Here is a 27,233-nt window from a genome sequence, read left to right as displayed (position 1 = left end):
AATGAAGGACAAATCCGACTGTAGGCCCAAACTACCTAGGGAGACCAGAAAAAACCCCAACAAAATGAACTCAGCTTTATATACATTGTACAGCTCCTATGCTAAAGACTATTAATGAACATGGATAATCAACTTACAGTCCTCCTTTGTCACCACATAGAGGCTGTTTGGAGGGCTCAACCCACCAGCAGTGTAGGCTTGTAGCTCCAGCTGGTAACTTGTTTTGCCTTGAAGATCAAGTATTTTCATAGACTTCTGTGTTAAGTTAGTGATATTGTTCACTTTAAGTTCTGGATTCCCTGTTTGTTTGGAAGCAGTGAGAAAAGCATAACTGTGTAAGAAAGGATTCACAGTCTGAGCTTTAGCAAAACTTTCTTGAAGCCAGCATGTGAAACCTGAAGAACAGTCTGTGTAACGGAAAACTGAAATAAAGAATCCTAGCAATGCTGCTTGCTTATACAGCACCAAACAGCACAGGAGTGTGGTGCTGCCACTTCAGATTGACCTCATTTCCTTACACTCCTCCTTGTCCTCTTTATTTCAATGTGACTCAGGCTTCAGTTCTGTACAAGATGGGTCCTGGAAGAATATACCCTATTAAATATAGCCATGTAACCTCCCCCTGTCTCATCTACTCAGGGTATCTGTGCACAGGACAGCGTGACACATTGCCGCTTAGTCACTGCATAACTTTATGGCCTGACTGAGCCAGGGTTTTCTCCAATTTTTGCTTTATATTGAAAAACAACCGTGCTAACCACACAAGGAGATGATTATTTTAAACGCATTTGTCACATATCAGGGGCCAATTATGTCAATGAGTAATGCAAGTGAATTATTATTAAAGCATCTTTTTTATTAAAGTGAAATTATTTAAAAAAAAAAAAAAGAATAAAAAAGAAAAAAAGAAAGACAGTATAAGCAAGGAAGTTGCAATCTATACAATCCATTTACCTGATTCTGAAAGTCTAGGCTTTATAGCATCTTTTTCACCTTTTGCAAAGGAAAGAAGATACCCTTTTAGAAACCCCCGGCATTCTTCAATAGGAATATCTTCCCATTTTACCAATATAGAATCTGAAGAAGTTTCTTCGACAGTAAAATTTGGTGCACTTTTTGGCGCTGTAGGGAGAATTATGAAGGAAGAAACTAGTGAGAAATCACCTTAAAATTAAATGCTGAAGCCATGTAAGTGTTTAATCAGTTTTATTTCAGGGTTAGCATTTCCAACTTTTTCCTCAACACTTCCTCCCTCACTGTCAAGAATATGTGAAAAGACTTAGTATGTGATGCTACAAAAGTACAACCATGCTGGTCTCATTGTTATTAATTACTCCAGTATTATCTACTACGAGATGCTGAAATAAAAATTTCTCTTTGGTCAGTCTTCTTACAGACTCATACATGTAAATACCCTTCTTCCTGCAACAAGCCCCAAAAGATTCTATAAACATTCTGAGGATACAAATTGCTTAGCTTTTAAAGGCTTTAACGCTAGCTTCATAACTTTTCCTAAAATTAAACAAACTCCACATTCCTATCTTGGAAATCTATCTCAGCTTAAAAGAACTACTCCTAGTAGTCTTTGCAAGTCCTTACTCCAGTAACTGAAGCCTACTGAAAGGTCACATACACCAGGACTTAGTCTGACACTTGGCTTTGATCTACCAATGCTAAACTCATGTTTAAGAATGCATCTATTTTTCTCTTGGTTATCTGTCCAAAAGCAAATCTGAAGTTTTACAATGGATCTATGCTCTTGTGCAACATGAACACATTTCTTCGTTCCTGATAAGTTTCTTCTGTATGTTCAATGCATTTTTAGTCCCCCAAACTCTTTATACCTTGAAAGCTTCCAATCTGGCCAGAACACATACGGAAAGCTCTTCTGGGGAACTGTTCAGAATTTTTACAGATATACAAATGATTGAAAGTTGCGTTTCTGGCAATATCGCCTTAACCTCACCTTCAACCTTAGCAATGAAATAAACAACTGCCTTTCCAAGGGCTCAGATTACGTCAGCAATTCAGTTTTCCAGGCAAACTATTCTAGTAGATCACACACTGAACTTCAAAGCAAAATGGGTGTTGTAGTTACAATACAATACAATACAGCTGTGGTCTTAAAGGGTAAAGTCATGTTCATACACCTGGGAACAGAAAGCACTCAGACACTAATGCATCTCCAGGCCAGCAAAGTTTACCCCTGGGTCAAACCCCAGTTACCCAGACAGGATTGGTATGGGACAGAATACAAGCACAATTCTCAAAATGGCTTGTGCTCTAAGATCTAGTTTTGGTCTAAGAAGTGTTTTCAAACAGAAATGTTATGGACACTTTTTATATTTGCTGAGCTGTACCAAATGTGCTCAGAAGTTTACTTTGACTTGACGAATCAAAAAAAGTTGCCTCCTCTCCTGCAGAAGTGATGCCAGCCATGTGTTTCAAATTATGCCTGTGCCTACAATCTCAAGACCACTGTCTTCAGAATGAACTTCTCTGCCACCACACAAGCTGGAGAACACGGGGTTATTGCATGCTTGGAAATGGCTGGAGAAATGTACTACAGTTATACACAGAGAACAAACAGAAGTCAGTAGTACCACATGGTGATTCTGGTCTCAATCTTCTTCTGCCAACACTGAGCTAAAAATAGACACAGTCTAAATTCACTTTGTAGAGATCCTGAATGATAAAGTGCACTTACGCAGCTCTTTCATATACCCAGTTATGTTTTTCAACAACTGATATCCAGTGGATTTGCAGCCATACACTGAAAAGTTGTATCTCACGCCAGGTTTAAACAGAGCTGCAAGAGAAAATGGCTGTAAGAATATTTCACTCCTGAAGTATGGTGCTTTTAAATTTCACATGATTATGATATAAATATGTATTAAAAAATTACAAAGTGTAATGGCATAAATTACCAATGGCAAAAAACCCATCCCTACTTGTAATTCCTACAAAAGCCATGCCATCAGATGTGGTTTAGAAGCAGTAACCTAATCTAGCTCCCAGAGAAAGTTTAGTACTAAACAAAGAGGATTCAAAACAAGCTACTCAAATTGCATAAATTACTCCTTCCATAGGGAAACACAAACTGAAGTTACCAGAAATAATCCCCTTCCTTTCCTCCCACAGCAACCATGTAGATCTTGCCTCCTCCTCAGAAATACAAATACATTTTGAAATAACCAGTCTTATTGGAGCAACAGTACGAAAGATATGGAAACAACTCTCAAAAGTGATAGTGAAGCACTTTACCAATGAACTTCAGTTCTGAAGTGACTTTACAAAACAAATAGTCTTAAAAATTACGCTTCACATGTGTTTGATGGAGATACAAGTGTTTGATGCTACAACATGTAAATAATTTACCACTTTCTAGGCTTTTCTCAAGTCAGGGCTGTACACTACTTTCAAGATTTTTTCTAAACAAGATGCTTCTGTGAAACTATACAGAAGTCAAACATCCAGGTCCAAGCTGAGAGATTCTCCCGACAGGATTAAGCACCAAGGTGGATTTGCCTGCTTGAGCCCAGAGCTAGCAGCTTGATAACTTGCACAATGTGCTGCAAGAACCATTCCATGGAAAAGCTCAGGAGCAGGGCAGTGCATCGTTGGACAGACATGGTATTGTCTGCTTGAAAAAAGCAAGCTCTAGCTAGCACAAACGAAAACAACATGGACACAGTGTTGTAATTACAGACAGAAAACCATATTGCCTCCACCCTCCCAGGTCTCACTCCCCCTCAATTTTCCTATGTACACAGCTCCAAGTTGTTTTCCTGAATGGAGACTTTAATACTAAACTCTTTTAGAAAGGAAACATACATCTCTGCTGTTTGAGACAGCAGAGAAAAAAATCCTTTATCTTTCATGGGTCCTCTCTTTCCTCTTCTGCTCCTCCTAGTCCCACCACAGCTGAGTTTCATTTCCCTGATCTGCCCACCAGCATCTAGAGACCTGGAATGTGCCCTGTTCCAGGAAATTTCAATTGTTGACAGCAAGCCAACACATGGAGGTCACACTTAAAAAAATCTGCCTCATGTAAAAACAACGGATTAGTCTTCCCCCATCCTGAGCAGCACTGTTTATGTTTAGAATCCAAATAAAACCCCAAACCCTAGATTAACCATTATGCATTAGGCTGAGTTAGGAAATTGTTGGGTACAGCTAGAAGAGGTAATTTCAAAACAGTTAATAAACACAGGATGATAAAAGTTAAGTCAAGACTGGTATTTGGATTTGGCAAGACTGCGTATGAAATTAAAATAAACACAGTACCAAGAAGGATTTCATTTATTTACACAAGTATGCAGAAGCGAAACAATCTTCAACCTATAGCACTGGTGCTGCTCTCACTCCACTCGCTGCTTAGGCTCTCCAGAAAGACTAATAAGAAATTACTTTTGACTTACCAGATTTTATCACTGCATTTGTTGTATTTGAAGGAAATTTCTGCCAGTCCACACTACAGGGTTCAGACCCAGATGAATGACACCATTTTACTACGTAGCCACAGGTCATGTTGGGGTAAGAATCCCAAGAAACATTAATTCCATTACCCATTGCCACGGCCTGTCCTGCTATGATATTGTCTGCAACAAAGGTGACACAAAAATCAGAGGGCAGACACTTGTCTATAGTCCAAGATGAAGAAAGCCTTCCAGACACAGCACACAATGGCTTTATAAATGGCAGTCATTTTTAAGAATGAGAGGTGTGCGTGAACTGTGAAATCCAAAGTGCTGCACTCAGCTGTGCTTTCTGAAGTGCCCGAAATCAGACGTAGCCTGCAGCAAATCCCTCAGCCAGCCTTAAGTATGGTGACGAGAAATGCAGCAACTCAGGACTGGCTTAAAAAGCACTTTTGCAAGGTAAGGATTTACAGCAGATGTCAGATTCAAATATGAATTGACACCAATCTGGCAGGAGCCTCCAGCTATAAATTCCTGCTGTCATTTTTTCAAATGGTTTGCTTTGTGTTTCTTTCAGAGCGTCTTGCTGTCACTCGCCCAACCACAGACAACCATTTTTCACCAAGAATCAACAGCAATAATCACATCCTTGGCATGGATGTAATTTATGATCTTTATGGAGGCTTCAGTCTACCAAGGGTAAATTAAACAAACAAACAAAACAAAAAAAAAAAAGCAAGTAAGCTTTGCCTTTTGTCTATTTTTCTTATTTCTGATTATCAAAGGTTTAACTTCTCTTAAAGTGATCAGCTCTGGGAACAGCTCCTGATTCCTGCAGCTTCCCTCCACGGCTGTCCATCAGCTGGGACCCTGCAGAGCTAAGGGATGGTTTCCAAGGGCCATCACAAAAGCAGCGGCCCCATGACAGATCTGCAAAAACAATCTCAGGGTTTTAGTTTTCCTTTTTCAGTGTTCTCATTTACGCTCCCTATTGAGTCTATTATTTCATTTTATTAAAGCTATAAACTATGGAAGGCTGAAGGGCAAGGACAGCTTTTAGGAATCAGTGCTATGAAAACTACTCCCACAGACATGCTGTGAATGTTGAAGAACTGTCTATTTTTAAATAATCTTAACATACAGCTAAGTGTACAATCCTTTTCTAGCTTGCTCATGGCAAGAAAAAGACATAATTAATAAAAGCAAGTCAACTCCACAAGTATTTCCATACTTCTTCCAAAATAACTACTATGCATCCAGTGAAACTATACTTCTATGATGCTGAAAAAGACAGTATTTCTAATTACCTGGCTTTAATTTTCCTATTTACAGAAAGGAGGTTTTACTGACCATGAGCACATACTCTAAAAAATGCTTAAATACATGACACTCAATTTTATTTCCTGAGCTAGATGACTAGAAATTCACCATGAGCAGTACTGCTCATTTTGATGTATTTATAGCTGCAAAGTAGACTAGGAGAAAATAACTTCTACCACTAGAGTACTGCTGTGGTAGGGGAGCCTGGAACAGCCAGATTACATGCCCTGACTCTCTACAGAGCTCTTTTCAGAGACAGTGACAAATTAATTAAGGCAGAGTATCGTTTGTTTGTGTTTTCAGTTTTCAGACAACCTCAGCAGATCTCCAGCTTCAGAGCCACTGCTCTCTTATGGACATTAAAAGCACTTAAAAACTATACACAGGAAGCAGACAGAAAAGATGTTTGGGCAAAAATGTCATCCAGTTCAGTGAATGAGTCATCTTTCATGACTCCAGTCAGTGACTCAGATAATTCCTATACCAACTTGGGAGCAAATCTTTAATGAGTACAAGTTGGGTAACACCGAAAAGAACCTCAGACATCTGAGTGAAAGCTATAAATGAATGCTAAGCTGTAGCTGCCATCAGCTATTCCACACCACAGACCTATTAAAGAGACCTCTCTGATTCCCAGGGTTTTGTTCTTTCACTGCTGAAGGAGAGCTCTACAAGCACTTTCAATCAACTGTCCCATACAATTACTTTTCCCTCCAACAGGCAGACTAAGAACATACTTTAGGGTGCTGGTGTTGGTACTGTGTCCAGTTCTGAGCTCCTCAGGAGAGGAAAGACGTGGAAGTTCTAGAGTGGGTACACTGAGGGCAATGAAGATGATAAGGAAATGGAGCATCTCTCTTATGAAGAAAAAAACCGAGGGAGTTGGGTCAGTTCAGACTTGAGAAGACTGAGAGGGGACCTCATCAATGTCTGATCTGAAGAGAGGGTGCCAAGAGGATGGAGTCAGGCTCTGCTTGGTGGTGCCAAGCAATAGAACAAGAGGTAGCAGGCAGAAACTGGAGCACAGGAAGTTCCATCTAAATATGAGAAGAACTTCTTCACTGTGCACTTGAATGGGTTGCCCAGAAAGGTTGTGGAGTCTTCCTCCCTCCCTGGTGATATTCAAGAACCATCAGGACAGAATTCTGTGCCATGTGCTCTGGGATGACCCTGATTGAGCAGGGAGTTTGGACTAGCTGACCCACTGCAGTCCCTTCCAACCTGACCCATTCTGTGATTCTTTTCTTGGAGAACCTCAGGAAACATTATGTACATACATTCTTCTTTACATAGACAAAACCCTTGTTTTTTCATCTCACTATGAATCTCAGTCAAAACACTTTTCTTCCTGTGAGAGATGGCCCTGTTTTACCAGAAACTGAGTTGCAAGACAGCAGCTGTTATACCTGTTCTCTGAGTGGGCAAGCAAACCCATGCATGTGCCTGGCAAACAAGCAGAGAGAGGCCTCACTGTGTAAATCTGTCCCCCAGGCAGAGTATCAGCCACATCTGGAGCTACAGATTTGGGCTTTAGGAGATTATACTTTTCCTGGCAGGCAGGGAAACATGGACTCTTAACAACCATGTGCAATATTACCTTCTCCCCAAGTTCAGTGTTATGAGCAGAAAATGATTATCTGGCTCAGCTACTTCCCTTTACAAAAGCCCTCAGCAAGAGTGGCACTGCTTTAATTGGGAAGCTAAAGCCTACCTCCTTTTCAAACACTGTCTGCCTAGTACAGGGATGCCAACACTTTACCAACCAGCCCAATTAATATTCTCCTGCAGAACTCACAGGCATTGAACTAACAATTCTCGCCTCAAAAAGCCACACAACACCCCCAAAACTTTATTGATTCTCTTTAGCATGTGACACTTCTCGGTGTCTCAAAAAGAACATCCAGAAATAAACTCAGCTCCCTAAATATCCACACCAATGCTTTGAAGCCTCATTCACTTTGTTTCTGGGAGGTCTCCAGAAAGTGCAAATAGCTGCAAAGAGTGCACACTATCACCCTTTTATGTAGACAGTACGATTAATTGGCAAGGTATTACACTGAAAGCAAAGATGCACTTTTTCCACTACACAGTAGATTTGGGTGGGGAAATAAACACAAACAAACAAAGCATTATTTTTCAATCAACAAACTCGTTCTGGCTTTGAAGGTTTTGAAGGCTTTGAACTCATGTCTGGGAGCACTCACCAGTTGGAAGCTCCACGCTTGTTATCCTTGAAGGAGGCGACGAGCCTGCTTGGTTTTTGGCTACAACGCTAATTACACAGTCATTTTTTCCAAGTTTTATCTCAGTACTGTTTGAGGGTTCAGTGACTACTTTATGCACCAGTGGTGTCTCTAGCAGGTAGCAGGACACTTCGTGAGACACTATTCTTCCATTGGCTTCAGAAAGGGATAAGGGCTATGAACAGACAAAGAAAAACCATTAGACTGAAAATGCATAAAAACCCATAAACCTGAAATGCAATATACAGAAGACAACACAGGATAATATGAATTTAATGTTCCTGTCTAGTGTGATGTCTGTATAAGACTATGAGGTAAAGAAGTTATGCAAGTGTGATTTTGAGAATTACCACATAAGTTCCAAAGTTTTTAATTTTCAAATGGGACATATAAAAAGCTTAATTCTTGCTGTGAAATGCTTCTCAATGCAATGTTTAAAATTATAAAATTTCAATAATATTTTCATTTGGGGAAAAATACTTGTCTCAGTGGATGATTCCAAAAAAAAAGCTAAGAAAAGTAGTCTGGTTTATTGACTATAAACTTCATTAATTTATAAATGTGTGAGAAAATATTTTTTTATACTGTTACAGTTACATATTTTAAAAGTTCAAGTGTCCTATCTACCTTCCAGAAGATTTTCAGACTTTCTCCAGAAGAACTTCTCTCTCTCCAAATGTCTGGTCCTCTTGCAGGAGCTTAGAAAAACATAAGAGTGGTAGTTTATTTTCCCAAGTTCCCCAACAGACAATTTACCATCTACTGAAAAGTTAGGTTTTTAGATGACTAATTTTAAAATATATGGCCTCACAAGTTCAACATTTTCCCTTCAAAGAGTAAGATAAACTTACGGGCTTCTGATGTTGTGTACTCCTCTACCCTGCTCCAGTCACTCCACCTCCAGAACTGGTCAGCGGCTGAACAGCGCACCCTGAACTGGTATTTCGTATATGGGCGTAATGCATTCAGATGAGCTGTGTAAGCCGAGGATTTCCCACCAGGCATGGAGATATTGTGCTGTTAAAAATTTACAGAAATTGACATGATTTTTTTTTTTTCCCCTCCTAGATTATGCTGCTAGTCAGCATCTAAAAAGGTGATATTTTTTCCCATGAATGCTGACAGTGTGAAAGCTGCAGTCAAGCCCTATGAAGAAAATAATGGAAAAGAAAAATATTTCCTATGCAACCACCCCAAACAAAGGAAAAATTTTCAGAGGTCCCCCCAAATAAAATCATATATATCACAGAAACTGAAATATGACAGCAGGTAGCACCTTTGAGTTGTAAAGAACAAAAAGGAGAGGAAATACTGATGAGCCTTCAATAGGAGGAGCTCTGCACACAGCAGGCTATTGCTTCCTTCCCATCTATCCCATCCTGTCCCTCGCTGTCCCATATGCAGCAAAACTGCTCACATGAGGCAGGCCAGGATTTCACCTCTGGTATTCAGAACCTGCACTTCCACTGAGTACATGCACATTAGACTGTCGGGGCAGAGGCTTTTCTCCTAAGAGACATGCACGAAAGTACACTAAAGACAACTTGTTAGACTAAGATGTTTATCATGCAGTTTGCTTCCTCTGTTTTTCCTTCAAAAGATAGTATCTGAATCTAACCCAGGTGATCTCAGTTCACAGCTCTTATGACAGAACTAGTCTCTCCTATTCTTAAAATGGTGCAAGTCTACGAAGCATTTCAGTTTCATGATTACTTAAAGAAATCCTAAGCCTGGGAATATTTTTTACTGCATCTAATTATAACACATGTGCACTGCAGCTGCCAAAAACTGGATTCCAAGTGACTTTAAGATGCAACTAATTGTGCATTTCTAAAGCCAAATGACAACTTCAAAAATGTTGGAAAAGCCAACAATCTCTCATACGGATGGAAAAGCTTCTGAAAACATCCTCAAAATGCCATGTAAAACCCCATAACAATTTCACAGCTACTTTTGTTTGTTACGGAGAACTCCTGGAGTCTTTTTATTAAGCAACCAGTGACAACATAACAAGCTGTAAAAGCTTCTACCGAGCTGTTGCTGCATTACAAAATATCTGTAGCTGTGGACTCTGACACAGGTGCAGGGAATCAAACTTCTGTGGAAGTGCAAGACCTGACTATCTCATATGATTGTTCTGCTAGCATCGTTCACAAACGAATGCGTGCCCCAGGCTTTGAGCTTCGTATTCCAAAAATATCTACGAGTTCCTTTGCAGTACCTTATCTCTGATATTAGTTAACACTTGTCATTACAGAGAAAATATAAAAGCTTAAGGCTTATGCACTCATTAAGTGCTTTGAAAGTATTTAAAAAATACTCTTACAGAGCATGCATTAACTACTACCTTATTATTTTAAAGGCATGTACATAATGATTATCTTCAGTCTTAGCTGCATAATTTCTGTGGCTTGACCTAAGTTATTCCAGGCTGTGCCTAACCACTGTGCCCAACTAGCAACTAAATGCAGAGGGTAATACAATACTGCTAAAAATCAAACAAGCACTGTAAAAAGCAGCCTCTGAGGTTTATGTGCTCAAATTACAAATTCAGGCTCTGTGCAGCAAGACCTGACAATTCAGCATGCGCCTACCCAAAATGGTCGGAGATCTGAATGCACAAAAATCCGGGGGGTAAATCTCAGGTCAACTGAACACGAAGTTGTCATTAGGCTTCCCCGGTGACACAGGTCACACCACACTAACTTAAGTAGTACAGAAGAAGAGGATATATTCCTACCACCTAAACTGACTGTTCTGATGCCTGTGTCTAAATTAGTATCCTAAGCTCCTCTGACAGTCGGCAGAGTAAATATGCAGCTCCAGTCAGTGACACAGAGCACCAAAGCTGGGCAGCAGCTGGAAGCCTGAATGGCTGAAAATCTGCATCTACCCCACAAAATACCACTTCTCTCCTCACTGGGAGATTACGTATATCCAGTGGGAAAATCCTTCCCTATCCTGACTCTACATCATTGACATACAAGGAGGTTTAGCAGCTGCCTGTTATGGCCACGTGCATACCAACTGCTGACAGCAAACAAATAAACTGTTCTCCAAGGGGAAAAAAAGAAAAGAGAAATTCAGCTGCAGACTACAAGATCTGAAACAACCACCATGGAAGTCTTCAGGGCAGCAGTGCATCCTGGAACAATTGTGTATTAATAGTTAATGTTAAGTTTGCACCAGGAAGCAAGCTAAGCTTGCACCACTAAGCACAAGCATTAGCATAAAGCACTATGCACAGCCTCCAAGTACCAAATAGCATGGTGACTTTGACCTGAACTGCTTAAAACAAACAAATAACAACAAAAAACCCCAAACAAACAAAACAAACAAACAAAAAAACCACCCCCCCAAAAAACACACACACACACCCCCCCCAAAAAAAAAAAAGGAAGAAAAAGAGAGAGAAACTAGGCAGCAACAGAGATGAGCAGGAAGTTTTCTGATTTTAGTAAATGAACCTCTACTCGTTACTACACTAATCATTTAATAACATTATCAGAATGAAGCTCTTAGCATGAGAAAAGAATTTGAAATGTGATCAGTGAAAAAGACGACATCTGTGCCAAAAAATAATCCATTAAAAGCAACACTTACTAGTTTTTGCTCAGAGTGACCACTCCTAATTTCAATTTGACACAGAAGCCTGATCTGAGCAAAGCTGCCATTTATAAACCAACGCAGATGAATGCTTGTAGAGTTGTTTTCAGAAACAGTCAACTTCTCTGGGGTTTTTGGATGAACTAAAAAATAAAGAAAAAACCTTCAGTTCTAAGTCAAAAAACCATATTCACTTCAGTGCAGAAAAATCTGATTTTAAAAGACTAAAGAGAATCAGTAGGATAAGTGATCCAGTCAGCAAGTGGGAAAACTGGTGCTGCGAAAGTGCCTGCGAACAGTCTCATTCCTGACACTCTTCTCAGCTATCAAACGTGGAAATAGATTTACTTAAGACTGAGTCTACCAGCACATGAGATAAAAAGTTGGAGACACAGATAAACATTTTCCCTCTTACTGACTTTATCAAAAAAGTACTGAGAATTCTAATCTCAAGATACTTGATCTGGGACCTGGATTAAAAAAAATGCAACATCTTCACCTTTAAATTCAGTTTTCTGGGGGATGGCAGAATACTGTAACCAATAGGAATGCCTGAAATCTCAGCTGTGATTGTGGAGACGGAAGGAAAAGGGCGGGGAAGACAGTGCTGAAAAGGTGGTCATCTCCCTTTCCTTGTTTAAACTGAAGGTCTAACAAAAGAAGTTATTTCTTTCTCCAAACTATGACAGTAGATAGTCATGGCTATTACCAACAGCATGTAATAGTCCCGATTACCTTTTATCTTTTTGTGCTATGTTTTTTATGCTCCAAACCCTGATGCTGCAAAACTGTATGGTATTTTGCCCTATAAACAGAGACTGAAATACAAGGTCATTCACAGTTCATAAAGTTACATCTAAATTTAAATTATTGATGTGTAATAAAATAAGAAGCAACATATAAATTTGCCTAAAGAAGCTGTGGATGCCCCATCCCTGGAAGTGTTCAAGACCAGATTGGATTGGGCTCTGAGCATCCTAATCCAGGGGGTGGTCTGTAGCAGGAGGTGGGGTGTGAGGAGTGTGCAGTGTTTTGGAACTAAATGATCTTTAAGGTCCCTTCCAACCCCAGCCATTCTATGATTCCCTGACAAACAGCAGCTAACTAATTATTAGATTACCAGTAGCATTTATATCAACAGTAGCAATGTGTGCAATCTGGTAGCATTTCTGCTGGGAACTGTCATCTTCCTGTACACATCATTGCCTCAGGACATGTACTGAGTTATTTTCAAATCCAAATTATTGAATACAGCAAAAGGCTGGTGACAATAAAGCAAAATAATGAAAAGTATACCATGTCAGAGTTCCTCAAACACCAAACAAACAAACAGCATGTAATAAACATATCTTTTTGCCTTTTGAAGTCATTAGTATTACCTCTTTGAGTTATATCAACCAAAAGAGATGACTCTGCTTGCCCAATGGGATTGGAGGCACCTAATATGAAATCATAGGTTTTTTGATCAGGTAGTACTGGAAAGCCACAGACACGCTCTCTGTTCATTTCATTGACTTCACACGAAACATTTTTACCAGATGTTCTATGAAGTAAAAAAGGAGAGGGAAAAGTTTAATTTTTGAATAAGTTAATTTCTAACAATAGTTAGAAGTCTAGACTGAAAACATGGTACAGAATGATGGGTTCAGTTCACATGGCTTACAGAACAATCTGATTGCAGAGGTATATCTAACACCACAACGCAGGTTAAAGTGGCATCAGTCATGACTTGCCCTGTTCTCACGTGAAACTCTCCTCTTCTACTAGCATAACATTTCCATTCTCTCACTTCTCAAAAGCCTGGAAAACAGGTAGGTCCTGTAAAACCACCTCACAAGTTACAACTAAGATTCTGACTTAAAGTATCTTTGTTCAGATCAGCATACATTTGCATTTAAAGAATTTTTTTAATTGCTTTCTGAACTAGTGAGATGCTACACACACTGTGTTTCTAAAAGCCCTCTCAAATCTTAACTAAAGTTTGTTACCTGGAACACATCCGTTATTCCTAGTTTTTTTAATAATTATTTTTTAATCAATAGCAGGAGAGGCAGTCTGTTAACAGCCAAGACCAGAGGTACAACTCTGGGGTTAAAATCTAGAGTGTGTACGTATACATATTTGCTTTAATTACAATCTGTGTAAGCTCTCTCATTCAGTAGCACAGATTTAATTAACTTCTTCCTTCAGGCATTTTTATTGTGTTCTAGCTGAGCTCTGAGCTCTCTCCACATCATACTCTCTATTTCAATAGTTCAGTGTGGGCTGAGAACAAGAATGAGAATATTTACCCTGAAATGCATCCCATCAGTCTTGCAGCTTCAGGATGAACAAAACAAGAGTGGACAACATCCTTGTTTATAATCTGAATATCAGTAGTGAGTGACTGGAGCTCCTTTCCTTTGAATAACTGCTCTCTTTTGTCCAACTCTTTGCACCCTACCCAATGACTTCTTTAGCACTAGCACCCTGGGCAACATCTGTGACAGTAACTCAATCGTCACTGCCTCTGATTTGCTACAATGCCACCACAAGACTCCGTTTCTCATCAGTTTGTGTGACTCAGGCTTCTCCTGGCTCTCTTTCCTGTCTGCTCCTTTGGCATTACATGGGAGCCTCCTCACCATGGGAATTTTGTTAACTCCTTACTAACTTCTAATCACAACCACCAAGGAATCCCAATTGCAAGTGCTATTCCAACAAATGATTCCTCACATTCAAGGCTTTACGTGGCCTACTCTGTAAGACGACGTAGTGGGACATCACTCGACTGCTTCCTGTGTTATCTGTCCTTTTCACCATTATACAGGTAGTATGTACTTTGCTTGCTCTACACTATCTAATCCTTAACGCTGAGAGGAGAACTCATTGCAACTTTTCCTAGTGGCATGGGAAATGCACCATGACCTGTCTTATAGTTCTTTCTCAGTGGGCTTCTGCCATCTTGCCTAGTAGAAGTTCTGACAGACAATCTGACCCAGGTTTCATATAAAAAAAAAAAATTAAAAATTACTGATTGACTCCTATTATCTCCCTGTATTTTCATATTGGTCTTCTCTACCAATAAGAAAGACAGCAGCCTCAAACTTTAAGCCCTTTATTTACTTCTGAATTCATAATGGCATAAACCTCTGGGAAAAGTCACCCTTAATTTCCATTGGAATTTTGCAGGGCTAGACAAGGGTTTTCCAAGTTTAGTTTAGTTACAACTTCCAGAAACTCTTGGAAACTATTTTAGGCTCTAAACAATGAAAACTACCACACTTAAATAGGCATGGTGCAGTAAGTCACAGCCAGCAATGGAGGTATTCCAGTTGTACCCTTCTAATCCTTTTAGTGCTGATTAATTTTACCTTTCAAATAAACTGTACTTTGTTCTTCGTTTGCCATAGAGTCCACTGGGTCTGCCAGGTTTCCAGGTGCATTTTATTATCTGGAAATTGGGTGTTTCACAGCTGAGGTTTTGAGGAATATCGGGAGCATCTGTAGCATGAAAGGAAACCATAAGAGTCAGCTGATGTTCTGCCTTTCTAGTGTGACATTTGGGTCACTGGCTTCCTGAAAACATCACCATTTGGTTTTTCTGGGTCTGGATTGCGTGCTTCACAAATATATGGCAATAGTTACACTCCAACCATACAAGCAATACGCCTTTAAAAAGTCACAATAAAGCAGATGGATAATTATTATCAGCCCCATCTGACTAACACTTGACTCTAAGACTCTAAGTGGGTGGGTAACCTGGTAAATCACATGCAAACATATTAACAAGCTCCAGGCTCTGACCTGAAAGTGTTTCACTGAAACTCTGCCAAGACTTTCCTGAAATTCTGAGCATCAGTTTAGCCACTGAACATGCAGGAAAGCTGTTGGCTGTGTGTCACATTTGCTAACATGCCAGCCCCACCACTGTTTTGAATTCTTCAAAACAAGTCATGTCAAGGGGGTGGTCCCTTTAGCAGGAATTCCACACTGAATCTGAAAGTTAAAGCAAGCCCTGAATGGCTCATCCCCTTCACCATGGCTTTGGAAGTGCCAATCTTTTTCTTTTAAATTTGTTTTTTTGCTGCTTTACTAGGGTAGTGTTGAGTGCCTTCCTGGAAAAGATGGGCAGTGTTCACAACAGAGAGGGTAACCATGCTAACGTGAGAGTAGGCAGAGCACTTATTTCAAGTCTCATACACTTGATATGCATGAGACTGGAAAAGTGTGCCAAAGGTAGCACAAAAATATCCACATAGCTGCCCTAGAGATGGGGCATTAACACAAGAGGCAACAGTGGCAGGTTTAGTTCAGATTATGAGCAGCAGCCCAAAAAAGAACACCTATTTTGCCAGACCTAGGCTTAACCAAGGCGTTACGTTTCCTTCCTCTACCTTTTCTTTCCCAAACATTTCTCATCAGCAAGAGGACCATGACAAGCCCTCTCCCTTCCCACTAAGTGGATAACACTAAAAGAAATATTGACAGAAAACAGACTTGGTATCCCATCTCTTTACAAACCACTGCATAGGAGAAACCTATGGGATTATCAGGGCATTCTTTCTTGAATCACTGACTTAATTACCTGGATGATTCTCCCACAAAGGGAAATACGGTGCAAATAATGTAAAAATGTCATATCACTGAGAAAATATAAAAAGTCTGAATTCTGTTTTGCATTTGCTATCGCAAACTTAATAGACAAAGTCAATGAGAGGACACACAGCTTGGACATGGCAGCATACTTTCAAAAGGAGTCCTGTTTTTCTTATCCCTTTCCTCAACCCCAAGGATACTAAGTTCCAAGGCAGGTATTTGTAATGGGGATTATAAAGAACACCTATTGGAAGATGATAACACTCAAAATCCATGTGGGGAAAACACACAAAGCTTTAAAGTGACCGATTATGAGAAAAAAAACACATGAGGTACTTTCAGTTATTTGTTTTAACAGGTATCTGTTTCTGGAACAGATTTCTGAGCCTGGCTGAGAAGATGCACAGTGATTCAGTAACTTTAAAGAAAATACTAAAAGGGTGTTTAAAAAGAGTGTCCAGAAAAGACGAATTGCTGGCTGTTTTCCTTTGCTGTAATTAGCTCCCAAGGAGCTACTGCACTGGATGAGCATGTGTTGTTGTTGCAGATCTAAGTGTTTTATTGTCTTCATTTGACTGATTGGTAAACGAATGTTTGCATTTACAGTTCTTGCTCTCACTCTCACCTTGTCATGGACTAAACTAGAACAGATGTAAACCTAAAGTGACACAGACTGGGGATGAATATTCACATGGCAATAAACTACTAAGTATTCCAGATCATGAAAAAGTACCTTAGAACAAGAGACCAATGAAAGAAGCAATAGGCCAGGTTCTAAAAGAAGAGGACTCATATGGATACCTTCTCATCCTCCCAAACTTGGTCTCTTCTCCATGAGCTGGAGTTTCCACAGGGAAATCAAACAAGTACAATCCCAGTTCATGCTCAAAAACAAAGGCCGGGGGGGAAAAAGCCACAGAAGTATTTGTTTCCTAGCAGAACTCTGAGAGTCTCAAAACAATTTTAATTTTCCTAACGTTAGTAAACATAATGATACATACATCCTACAAACAGGACAGTTCCCTCCATCATTCCGTTGTTGAGTCTGCACACTACATTTGTGCCACTGGTATCTGAAGCACTGGCATTCAGTACTCTGATTGCATGGCTCCGACTGCTCAGCTGTATCATTGGGTAGGGCTTCGATCCATAACTCATATTTGTAATGTTCTGACCTTCTTCATGGACACAACAAAATGTCACATCTGAACCTACTGCCACCACAGTGTCCAGAGGAAACACTCCACTCTCACCGGGATCGGTATCTTTTCCTAGCGGAAAAGGAAGAAAACAAAACAAACAAATTATAAACCCCACATGAACAACTTTATATAAACATGGTGCTGATCAGCTAAAATGTGACTGAGGAGCGTTCCAATGCATACAAATAAATGTTTACTAGGTTTCATTAACTAGTGATTGCATTATTTCTCCAATCAAAACATCCTCCAAGCCAGCAGCCCATCAATGCCTAATCCTTTTCCTCTGATTTTGGCTCACTTCTTACAAAGAAATCAAAGTCCCTGTGGTGGCAAGAGAACAAACATACCAGGGATCACTTCTACTGGGCTCCAGTCACTCCACTCTTTGAGGCCAACAAACTGTGTTACATTAATATAACAGCGAATCTTCACATAGTGCGATGTGCACTCCAAAGGCATATCTGATGTCCAGTTCCAAGAAAGAATGATGTCTTCATGAGTCAGTTTTGAGTGGTAAGTAACCTGCAAAGTTTTCACACACAAAAAAATAACGAAGACAGAGTTTATAAACATCTGCTTATAATGACATATCTCCCAGGTGTCAACAGAATGGTAAATTAAATGAACTAAATCATAATATCCTGAGAGATTGTTGGAGTGTCCCACTTTACTTTCAGTTGCACAGTGAATTTGCTTGGACAAAAGCCTAACTTACTAAACAGCCCACCAACCAGGTAGACTGCCTGCCAGAAATACCAGAGGGCAGACATTTGAGAGAGAGCAGGAAGCACACCAAGCATTTAAATAGGTATATACTGCATCCCAGTATCCTGGGCCTCTCCTAGGCAGTGAAATGTTCCAAATTTTCTAAAATGTCCCAGGCTGCACATTTTGTCTTTTCTTCATTACTGAAATGTTTAGAACAGAGCTACAAATTGGCTTGGAAGAACTGTGGTTACAGAAGAAAGAAAAAAGCAAGCTTGAGCATTCAAAGACCAAGACTTGAGACACTGTTGGAGAAATAGAGACAATGGTGTAAAATATCTGCCAAATTCATAAGTAAGTTTTAATTAAAAAATCCCTGTACTAGATTAAAAAAAATAAAATAGTGTGACTCACTACTGAGAGTATAGTAGCCAGTCTTCTCAAAACTTTGAAACTTAAAAAGAAGTTACATACTAGAAGCGTGAGTAGAAGGCTCTACAAAGCTCCACAATCTTCATCATTCTCAGCTTTCTTTAAATGACCTCTCAGAATATTACCAAGGGCAAAAATTGCACATATATTTTTCATAAGCAAAGAAAAGGACTTACTTGTGTGACTTTTTCCATTGTTTCTTTTCGGAGTATCTGAATCTGCCAAACAGCATCCAGTCTGTCTGGGAAGAGTGATCCATTATCACTCCACTTCAGATTTAATGTGGAAGTTGAAAAGTCAGGTGTTAAACTAAGAATGCGTGGAGTGACAGGAATAAACACTTGAAAAAGAGAGGGAGAGAAAAAAAACTCATACTCAAGTCGTTAGTCAGCAACACCAGCCCTACAGGTGTTCAACAGCCACAACTCTCTGCTCTGAACTGGCTAGTAGCCATATAAACATGTAACTCAATCTCTGTAATTAGAACAAGATAGGCTCTGTCATTACTTGAGCATTAAAGTTCTCAGGAAAGCACAGGTGCTGATGAATCACCAGGTAGCATTTTCTCTGGATATCTCAGCATGCAGATATGTGAGTAACTGGTCATGATTATGTCTCTTCATAATGCATAGTGAGGAAGGAAGGTATCCTATGTTTTATAACCTTCATTCAATACTGCAGAGGTAAAGGAAACACGGTGACAGTCTTTGAAATGTGCATGAGAACATGTCTAGGGAAGATGATAGAAAACCGTCCCCAAAAGAAGTAAGTTTTGGACACCAGTAATGAAGTGGTTATTTGCAACAAAAGTGAGAGTAGGGAGAAAGGAAGAGCAGAAGCAGAGGATGGAAGAAGCTCACATGAGGCTCTGAAGAAGATCATGGGGAAAGGGATTTTAAGCTAAACGAAATACTAAAGGCATGACATCATGATGTGGACAAGACAGGGAGATTACATAGAAGACCTGTTCTACAAATAGGCAGTGGTGAAGCAGGAGACTGATAAGCAGGGAAGAATTATAGTAACACAAGGGTTATGGCAGTTTGTTGGGCCTGCTGCAGGATAAAACATATTTTTAAAAATGTGTGATACATCCAATTCAGTCCTGAACATGGACCTGAGAGCCTGCAAAGTGTTCAGCACAGTTCAACTCTGCCTACAACAACCTGTGATGAACCTGAGAAAATCATCCTGCCTGGAGTCAGCAATATCCTGGAGAACACAATGCCTTGCCCAAATATTTGCGAGTTGCATTTTGTTAAAAGTTCTTGAGCTGCTCTCAACTGTAAACAGAAGCATGGATAAGGAGTATTACTGACATTAGAACCTGACTACACCAAAGGAGTAAGTAAGCAAACCAAAACCAAAGCCTAGAGCAAGCATGTAAGATGGTGCCAGTGCCGTCTTCAGTTTACAACTTCCTCCTTTGCATGGAGAGAAGTGGGAAAAAATCTGATTTATTTATGACAGCAACATGAAGCAGTCTATCTCCCAAGAATAAATGTATTTCCTCAGCTTCATATACAGCTGAACATCATATTAGGACAATATGATCCCCTCAGGAGTGACATATGATACAATTTCCCTTCAAGTGTTCTGAAATTGCAGGAGTAAGCAACTTCATTCTGTAGCACCCAAACTGGAAGAACAGGCACTAGGAAGCTTATTCTGCTTTTCCCAAGCCAAGTCTGACCAAATGCACTTTAAAACCCATGCAACAGTATGTAGATTAGGAATTTGTTTACAAATCCTTCCTAACTTTTAACTAAGATAAAAAAGGGCAAAGGGTGGGGGACGTAACAGTGCTGTATTTTATTTTCTTTGTCACATCGTGCCCTTGATTTCTCTGCTATGATCTATAGGTAAGAGGAGTTTTCTTTCCTCTGAAGGATTAGAGAAAAAAACCTATGATGTACAGTGGCTTCAAATGGACTCATCATAGCAACATTTTACATACAGGAATACTGTCAAAGAAAACTGCAAGCATATACACATCTGGAGAATTGTTAAACACAGTATAAAGGCTTTGTGTACACACAAAAACCCTGATACTTACAGACATCTTTCTTGTGAATTTTAAATACTTTGGTTTCAGAGATGCTGTTTGTGGTTATTGTCACTGTGCTGGAGCTATGTGGGACTGGAATCTCAACCCTTTTCTCCTTAGTTTTAAAACACACCGGAGTGGGGAGGTCACTGAAAAGACATAGAGGATTAAGCAGTTATTTCAGCTGATAGGCAGCTAAGGCAAGTTAAGTCCTGTTCTTGGACACTAATAAAATACAAATTCTCTCTAATAAACGGAGAGCTCGCATGGGCTTTGGTTAGTATCAGATTAACAGGCATTTCCTCATCTTTCAAGTCACTTTCATTGCAGTCATAGGCTGTGCATTAGCTGCATAATGCAACTACTAGTTGTTAAGAGAACACTTCAAAGTGAAAACTTGACTTTTTAAACAAAATCATAGAATCACAGAAGTTTGGAAAAGACCTTTAAGATCATTCATCACAAATGTAACTGTCAACCTACTACCAGCACCACTAAACCATGTCCTTAAATGTCATATCCACACGTTTTTTGAACTCTTCATGGGCTGGTGACTCCCCTACTCCTCTGGATAGTCTGTTCCAATGTTTTACAAACCTTTCTGTGAAAAATATTTCCTAATATCTAATCTAAACCTCCTCTGGCACAACTTGAGGCCAAGGCAAGAAACCTTTTCTAAACCTACAGTCACCATGAATCAATATTTAAAAATAAGCAAAATAAAATAAAAATTAAAATAGTAAAAAAAAAACCCAACCAAAACAAAACAAACAAGAAAAAAAACCCAAAGAACATCCCCCCAAAAAACCAACAACAGCCCAAACTTAACAGTATCTTCCCCTCCATTTATGTCTCCTGACTCCCTCTCCCTCCATTTCTTCTCAAAGTAATGGTATATTGGGAGCAGGTTTATCACCTGTGTCTGCATCTTAGAACAAATCTTTTAGCTCACTTCTGCTGCTCAGCTCATGAGGAAAGGGCAGAGGGTAGTGGAGAGGATTGCTAAGATCCCAGGTGAAAATACAGCCTGTGCTTAATTTTTGCGTAGTGCTCAGCACGATGTGATCTGGCTTTTGTCTCGAGGATGCAGATATATAGAGGAAACAATAATGGATGGGTCAAGTCCCTTTGCTCATTATCACTGATACACAACTAGAAAGGCAGAAAGTTTGGAAAAATCCAGACCTTCCTCTTGGGGCAATGACGGGAGGAAGGAAAGCAGAGAGAACAATGCCAGACTTCCTGCTGAGGGACTGTTACTCACTTATGAACTGGAACGGGACCCTGGAGCTCCCATCAGCTGGAGTCAAGAGCTTGGGCTGAACTCTTAAGATTCACACAAGACTCCGGGCTAGCGAAGCCAGCTGAGACTTGAGTGCTCAGAAAGACTATTCCTCTTCTGTACTGAGATATTATTAGAGGATGTTTGGGCAACTGAAAAACAAAACTTCTTTCCCTCAGGGATGTCTGCACTAAGCGCAGCTCTCATCCTCTTTGCTTCAGGGCCCCCAGCCTGTTCTGCTTTGCTAAGGAGAAACAGCAGCAGCTACATGATTGTTCCTGTTTAGAGGGCAGTACCTCCTGAACTCTGCACTCCTGAACTCCAGCTGAAATGTCACATATATAGATTATTTTTTTTAAAATTAGAAATGATAGCTGGCAATGCAGCAGGAATAATGAGACACAGAAAATCAGGCATGTAGGTGGACTAAGTGCAGCCAAGCCCTGGGACCCCAAGGAAAAGTCTGGGCTGCCTGCAGAATTTACAGGAAAAAAGACAGTATAAATATCTGGACTGGGGGCAGGATCAAGATGCAGAATGGATTTGAACTCATCCCTAGCACATGATAAGTATTTGGCAGATCCAGTGCATGGAGATTTGAACATGTAGTTCTCATTAGTGAAAAAAAAAAGATTTAAGGTGTTTTTTAACTTTTCTCAAAATTCTCAACTCTCATTCACTTCAGAAAAGCTATTTTAATTATGAAATAATGTTTACGTTTCCTCTAATACAATGCTCTTCAGATGGTTTAAAATTTATAAAGATTGTAATGCAGCCATCAAGAGATTTTTCTTGTTTTTCCACATGTGAATCTCAACACTTATGTCATATATTCTACCGCTTTGGCCCATAACATCAGGATTTGCTGCTTCCAACTCTCATTTCCTTTTGGACTGAACCTGTTTTGAAGATATCCCTCATGAAAACTCTAAGCAAGGGATAGGCAGACACACAGAGAAGTCTGAGTAAATAAGAGCATCTTCCAGTCCTTTGAAAAGAGCAAGCAGATTTTGGCAGGCAAATTGTTAGCGTGGAACAACTTTGCCAGAAACCCTGCCATTGCCTGAGTTAACAGGGCCTGGAGGGAGCACCACCCAAGGAAAACTGATGGGGAGATGCTGGGAAAAAACAGCATCACAAATTCCATGGGCAGCGACTCAGGAAAAACTGTACTTTCATCACATTTTGGTATTTTTCAACCAGGTGTATGTGGGACTTACTTGGTAGTGTAGCAAAAGTCAGTTTGTCCATGTCTTCTTCTAGGAGACACATCCCAAGTACAGACCATTTTGTGTAAATTGTGCGTTACACATTTCAAATTCTGGGGGTGCCCTAGAGAACCTGAAATCATAGAATAAATACAGTCACACAACTGCAGGTCAAAAGAGAGCAACTGTAAAACTACTGCTATTGTTCACATATGTAGCCTTTCTTTTTACAGTTTTATTGCATGCATGTCTGGCCAGTATTTGAAAATTGTTGAATGATTTGTGTGTCTGATTAGAAAGCCACAGACTCTCAGATTTCTAGAATTACCTAAGATCTGGGTTTGTACTCGTGTGCATAACACAGGCAGCTGTCTCTTTCCACAATATCCATTCCTTGCCTAGCCTAATAAGCAGGCTTTGGGCCAATAGCAAAACCACAATCTTTGATGATAAATTTAATGAGTTTTTTTCTCTCCTCCATTGTCACACGTGGAGGGCAATTAATGACAGAAGGGCAGTTAATGACAGTGTGTGAACTTATCGAAGACAGCTGGCATATACAGTAAGAGGGTTTCAATGCAGGCATTTACATCAACTGCATATGCAGACTATCAGTTGCCTTATGGAGAATTTAACACCCAGTTTTGCACTGGTTTACAAGATGCTGATGGGTGCTGAAAAGAAGAGACCAGGCCTGACATTATCTCCATGATGTGGGATGGGGCCACAGAGGTGACAGTTTCTGAATATACATTTAGTAGGACAGCAATTATAATGTGTCAGTACAGAAGCTCCAAAAAAAAAAGGTAATTAGTGAATTACACTGTCATGAACTCACCTATCTCTTGGCAATATACTAAGCTTCTTAAGCATAAAATAGCTAGTGCTAAAAGGCAGCGGAGGCTTGAATTCTTCCACATTCTTCTACTGTTTGTTTTCAGAACAGCAGCTTTAAGCGGGAATAAACGTCATCTTCCAACAAGCTGGTCAGTTCTAAAATTAAACACAAAAATAATAAAAAAAACCCATATAAATTGTAGAGCTGGTACTCCACAAATGCCACATTTTGTTCCATCTACTTTTCCTCTTCAGTATTGTTCCCCGACTTAGCAGCTCCTTTTCATTCATCCGCCAAGCAAACCTTTTCTCTATCCCAACAACTCCTCGATGCATACATTTTCAGTAAGACATTTCAAATATACCTTCAAGAACCATAGACATGTAAAACTCAATGGTCCACAGGTATCATTCAGGACCATCTGATATCAGAACAGGACAGACATGGCATCCCCTGGAACAAGCCTCTTCAACTTAGACAAAATGTCACATTCACAAAGGATCTTGAACATCATGAATGGAAATATCCCGTGCTTCATTTATGCATTTAAGAGGACAGGATAGACCATCTGTTTTCTTCTTTTCTCTTCTCATTTTTCATATTGCTACTATTGAAACCTATGGGATGCCCAAGACATTGCACCAGCATCACTGGTTCAAGCTAGAGTTAAACAATAATGCCTGGAGGAAAAATAATGGGAAAAAAAATACGTGAGCCACTTGTCTTATGGTAAAGGACCACTGTTCGTCTGGAGGGAAGAAACACACTTAAAAATTATTTTATTTTCACCATGTTCTCAAACCACCTGAAAACCTCAATAAAAACACACTGATGTGAGCTATACTACCCCTAGACACACTCAGTTCTTCTTTTGTATATTGCTAATCTGTAATATCCATGCTGTGAAACTTGTTAAAAGCCAAATCAAGAGCAGAGGTTGACAAATCCATGTTCAGGTAAAGAGTAAATCACAGCTATGCACTACAAGAAATCCAAGTCATACCAAGTTTTCTTAACTCAAGCACAGTTTTAATTTCTGTTTCAGAGTCAGGCACAGAAGGGAACCTATGTACTCTTATAGAGGGCATGATGAGTGTCTTGTAAACCACAGTCTTTCGTAAGAAGCGTAGACTCCCTGGCTCTTGTTTTCTTATAAACATTTTATAACTTGTTGAAAAGTTGGCAAATAAAAGCCTCGTGTCACATAATTAAATGCCATTAGTCAGGAAAAAATATCCCCATTTATAGGCTTGTTTTAATTATAAAGTTACAAAATAATTGAATTACTTTAAAAATAGGAAGTTCACTTTCTTTGGATGAAAGCTGCCTCCCATCAGTTCAAGACAAAATCAAATAAGGCATGGAGGTTTTTTCTTACCCTAAAACATATGAAAAGTATGTTATCCTCTAGGCAGTTCTCTAAGGATGTACAGGACTTGATATCCTAAGAGTCAGGGCTATTATTTAGGACAAGAAAGCTCATCATTGTCAGAGGAAGGCAAAATCTTGACCATGGCTGGCTGGAGCTCAACAGGAGCAGTTACTACTGAGTGCAAATGTCTTTACACTGCAAGTCTATTTTTCAAAAATGGTATGAAGGGGGTTAGTCCATTGTCTCTACCAGACTAAACTGCAGCTAAACCACTTTTAACAAGTTGTTCATCTTAAATAATATCAGCAGTAGCACATCCTATAACAATCTAATTTCCTAGGGCAATATATTTGTGTCACTTCACTGGCACTATCATCAGTATTCCAAATGTGCTCCACAACTATCTCTTGCTCCATTTTAAGCACATTACTTTGTCCTATCTCCAGCAGACAAAGAACAGTTCGCCCTCTGCCTTGCAGCAACCTCTTACAGAGCAGATGACTGATACCAGATCTCTAACAACACCTCCCTTAAAAACTCCTTTTTTTTTTTACCATTCCCCTGTCTCAGTTTCTATATTTCTGATCATTCCTGGAACAAATTTTGCTCTGTGAACCAAAGCTGCTGTATCCACAGCCTTGAAATATCTCTGCCCCGAGGCCTGAGCATTATCAAGCACAATGAAGGAACTTTTCTATGGCAAACCTATGCGTAGTATGTGTTTACACAGCTCATGCCATGTTTGCTTTCTCCCAACATTCAGACCTTGTTGACTCAATTTCAGTGTGTGATCCAGCCCCGGATACTGTATAAAGCTGCCACGTAGCTGTTTATTTAGTACTTCAGACTCCAATCTCATCCTCAGATGGACTGCAAACCTCCTGACTTAGCACGAGTGTATTTGCACAGCACATTCATCTCAATGGCCTTGCCTGAAATGGTCTTTCACTTCTGAAATTTTCAAATAAGGAAAGAGTTTCCCATAAATCTATGCTAAGGAACAACACTTTGTGTGTCTACAAAAAGTATTCACATGCAAATTTATGCCATACTGACAGCAAAGGCTTGATGGGCTTCAGTATATAACTGGCCATATTTAAGAGAATCTACTAAAAGGAGGATTCAATAATGACTGTTGGAAGCTACAGTACATGGGGGATGTCCTGACTTCTGCCCAAGGTTTTATGTTGTGCAGAGGAACTACCCTTGTGCCTGAGGTTGGAAAGAAGAAATTTTAAATTCCCTTTTATGCAGGTAAGGTAGAAAGGAACAACTGGATTCAGATTCCTATTCACTGAAGCCAGCAATTGATGGCTGATATTTAAAACAGCTCAATACCCACCGTGGACTTTTAAATTACTTTAAAAGATGTTTTGATGCAGACAGTGCATCTACTGGTGATCAAACAGATAAGAGAGGAAACAGAAGTCCAAGACAATAATGTGCGCCTGGGAAAAGATCTGTGGAAGCTTTGCTTCAAAACCTTTTCAGCTGTAAAGAAGGTTAAAGATTCTGTGACCTGCTGAGAAAAGGGGAGCATTTAAGCCATTACGAGCCTCTTTAAATTTAACCTCTTGAAGGGAAAACCAGAAAATAACTGGTATGTCTCCTACTGACTGTGTTTCTTGTTAGATATTTTTTGGCTTAACTGATTCTGTGTATCTTCTTTTTTAAAAGCATAGCTGACCAAATCCTCAATTCTCTTCAAAGGGGAAAAAAAAGTGGGTTTTTATTCAGTTGTATCAGATTAGTTCTCTAAGCACAAAAGTTCTTCAAAGCTTTGTTCTACTGTTGAGTTTTCTGGTCTCAAAGTGTATTTCATTGTCAAGTGCTTGGAAACCACTTTGAAAACAAACAAACAAAAGAGCTAAAAAAATATTAAAAAAAAAAATCAATAAGCTTTCTGGCCTGCTTTCTGCCTGCAGCCTGATCTGACAGTCAAAAGCCTCCAGATCTCGTTTTTAAAAATGTCTACGAAT

The 27,233-nt window shown here is 39.6% G+C and overlaps 1 protein-coding gene across 4 annotated transcripts in view; it reads right to left on the bottom strand.

Annotated features, from left to right (window-relative positions):
- LIFR (LIF receptor subunit alpha) overlaps positions 1-27,233 on the bottom strand; it is a 110,344-nt gene that overhangs the window by 9,532 nt on the left and 73,579 nt on the right. For 3 of the 4 annotated variants that reach the window (XM_050328858.1, XM_050328857.1, XM_050328856.1), the window contains exons 3-18: positions 23,883-24,037; positions 23,057-23,177; positions 20,564-20,703; positions 18,684-18,847; positions 17,718-17,892; positions 17,170-17,439; positions 14,944-15,073; positions 12,970-13,133; positions 11,588-11,733; positions 8,836-9,001; positions 8,612-8,682; positions 7,946-8,159; positions 4,422-4,601; positions 2,708-2,809; positions 955-1,122; positions 138-299 (exon numbers count right to left, since the gene is read on the bottom strand). In XM_050328858.1, the coding sequence (XP_050184815.1) occupies positions 138-299; positions 955-1,122; positions 2,708-2,809; positions 4,422-4,601; positions 7,946-8,159; positions 8,612-8,682; positions 8,836-9,001; positions 11,588-11,733; positions 12,970-13,133; positions 14,944-15,073; positions 17,170-17,439; positions 17,718-17,892; positions 18,684-18,847; positions 20,564-20,703; positions 23,057-23,177; positions 23,883-23,964 (2,455 nt within the window). In that variant the 5' untranslated portion in view covers positions 23,965-24,037. The remainder of the gene's footprint in view (positions 1-137; positions 300-954; positions 1,123-2,707; positions 2,810-4,421; positions 4,602-7,945; positions 8,160-8,611; positions 8,683-8,835; positions 9,002-11,587; positions 11,734-12,969; positions 13,134-14,943; positions 15,074-17,169; positions 17,440-17,717; positions 17,893-18,683; positions 18,848-20,563; positions 20,704-23,056; positions 23,178-23,882; positions 24,038-27,233) is intronic. The other variant, XM_050328859.1, reaches the window with a different exon arrangement.

This window comes from Myiozetetes cayanensis, unplaced genomic scaffold, assembly GCF_022539395.1.
Source record: "Myiozetetes cayanensis isolate MyiCay16 unplaced genomic scaffold, myiCay2020 scf4, whole genome shotgun sequence".
Taxonomy (NCBI): Eukaryota; Metazoa; Chordata; class Aves; order Passeriformes; family Tyrannidae; genus Myiozetetes; species Myiozetetes cayanensis.
Note: the sequence above shows the minus strand (reverse complement) of the source record. Positions and strands in the feature narration are given on the sequence as shown.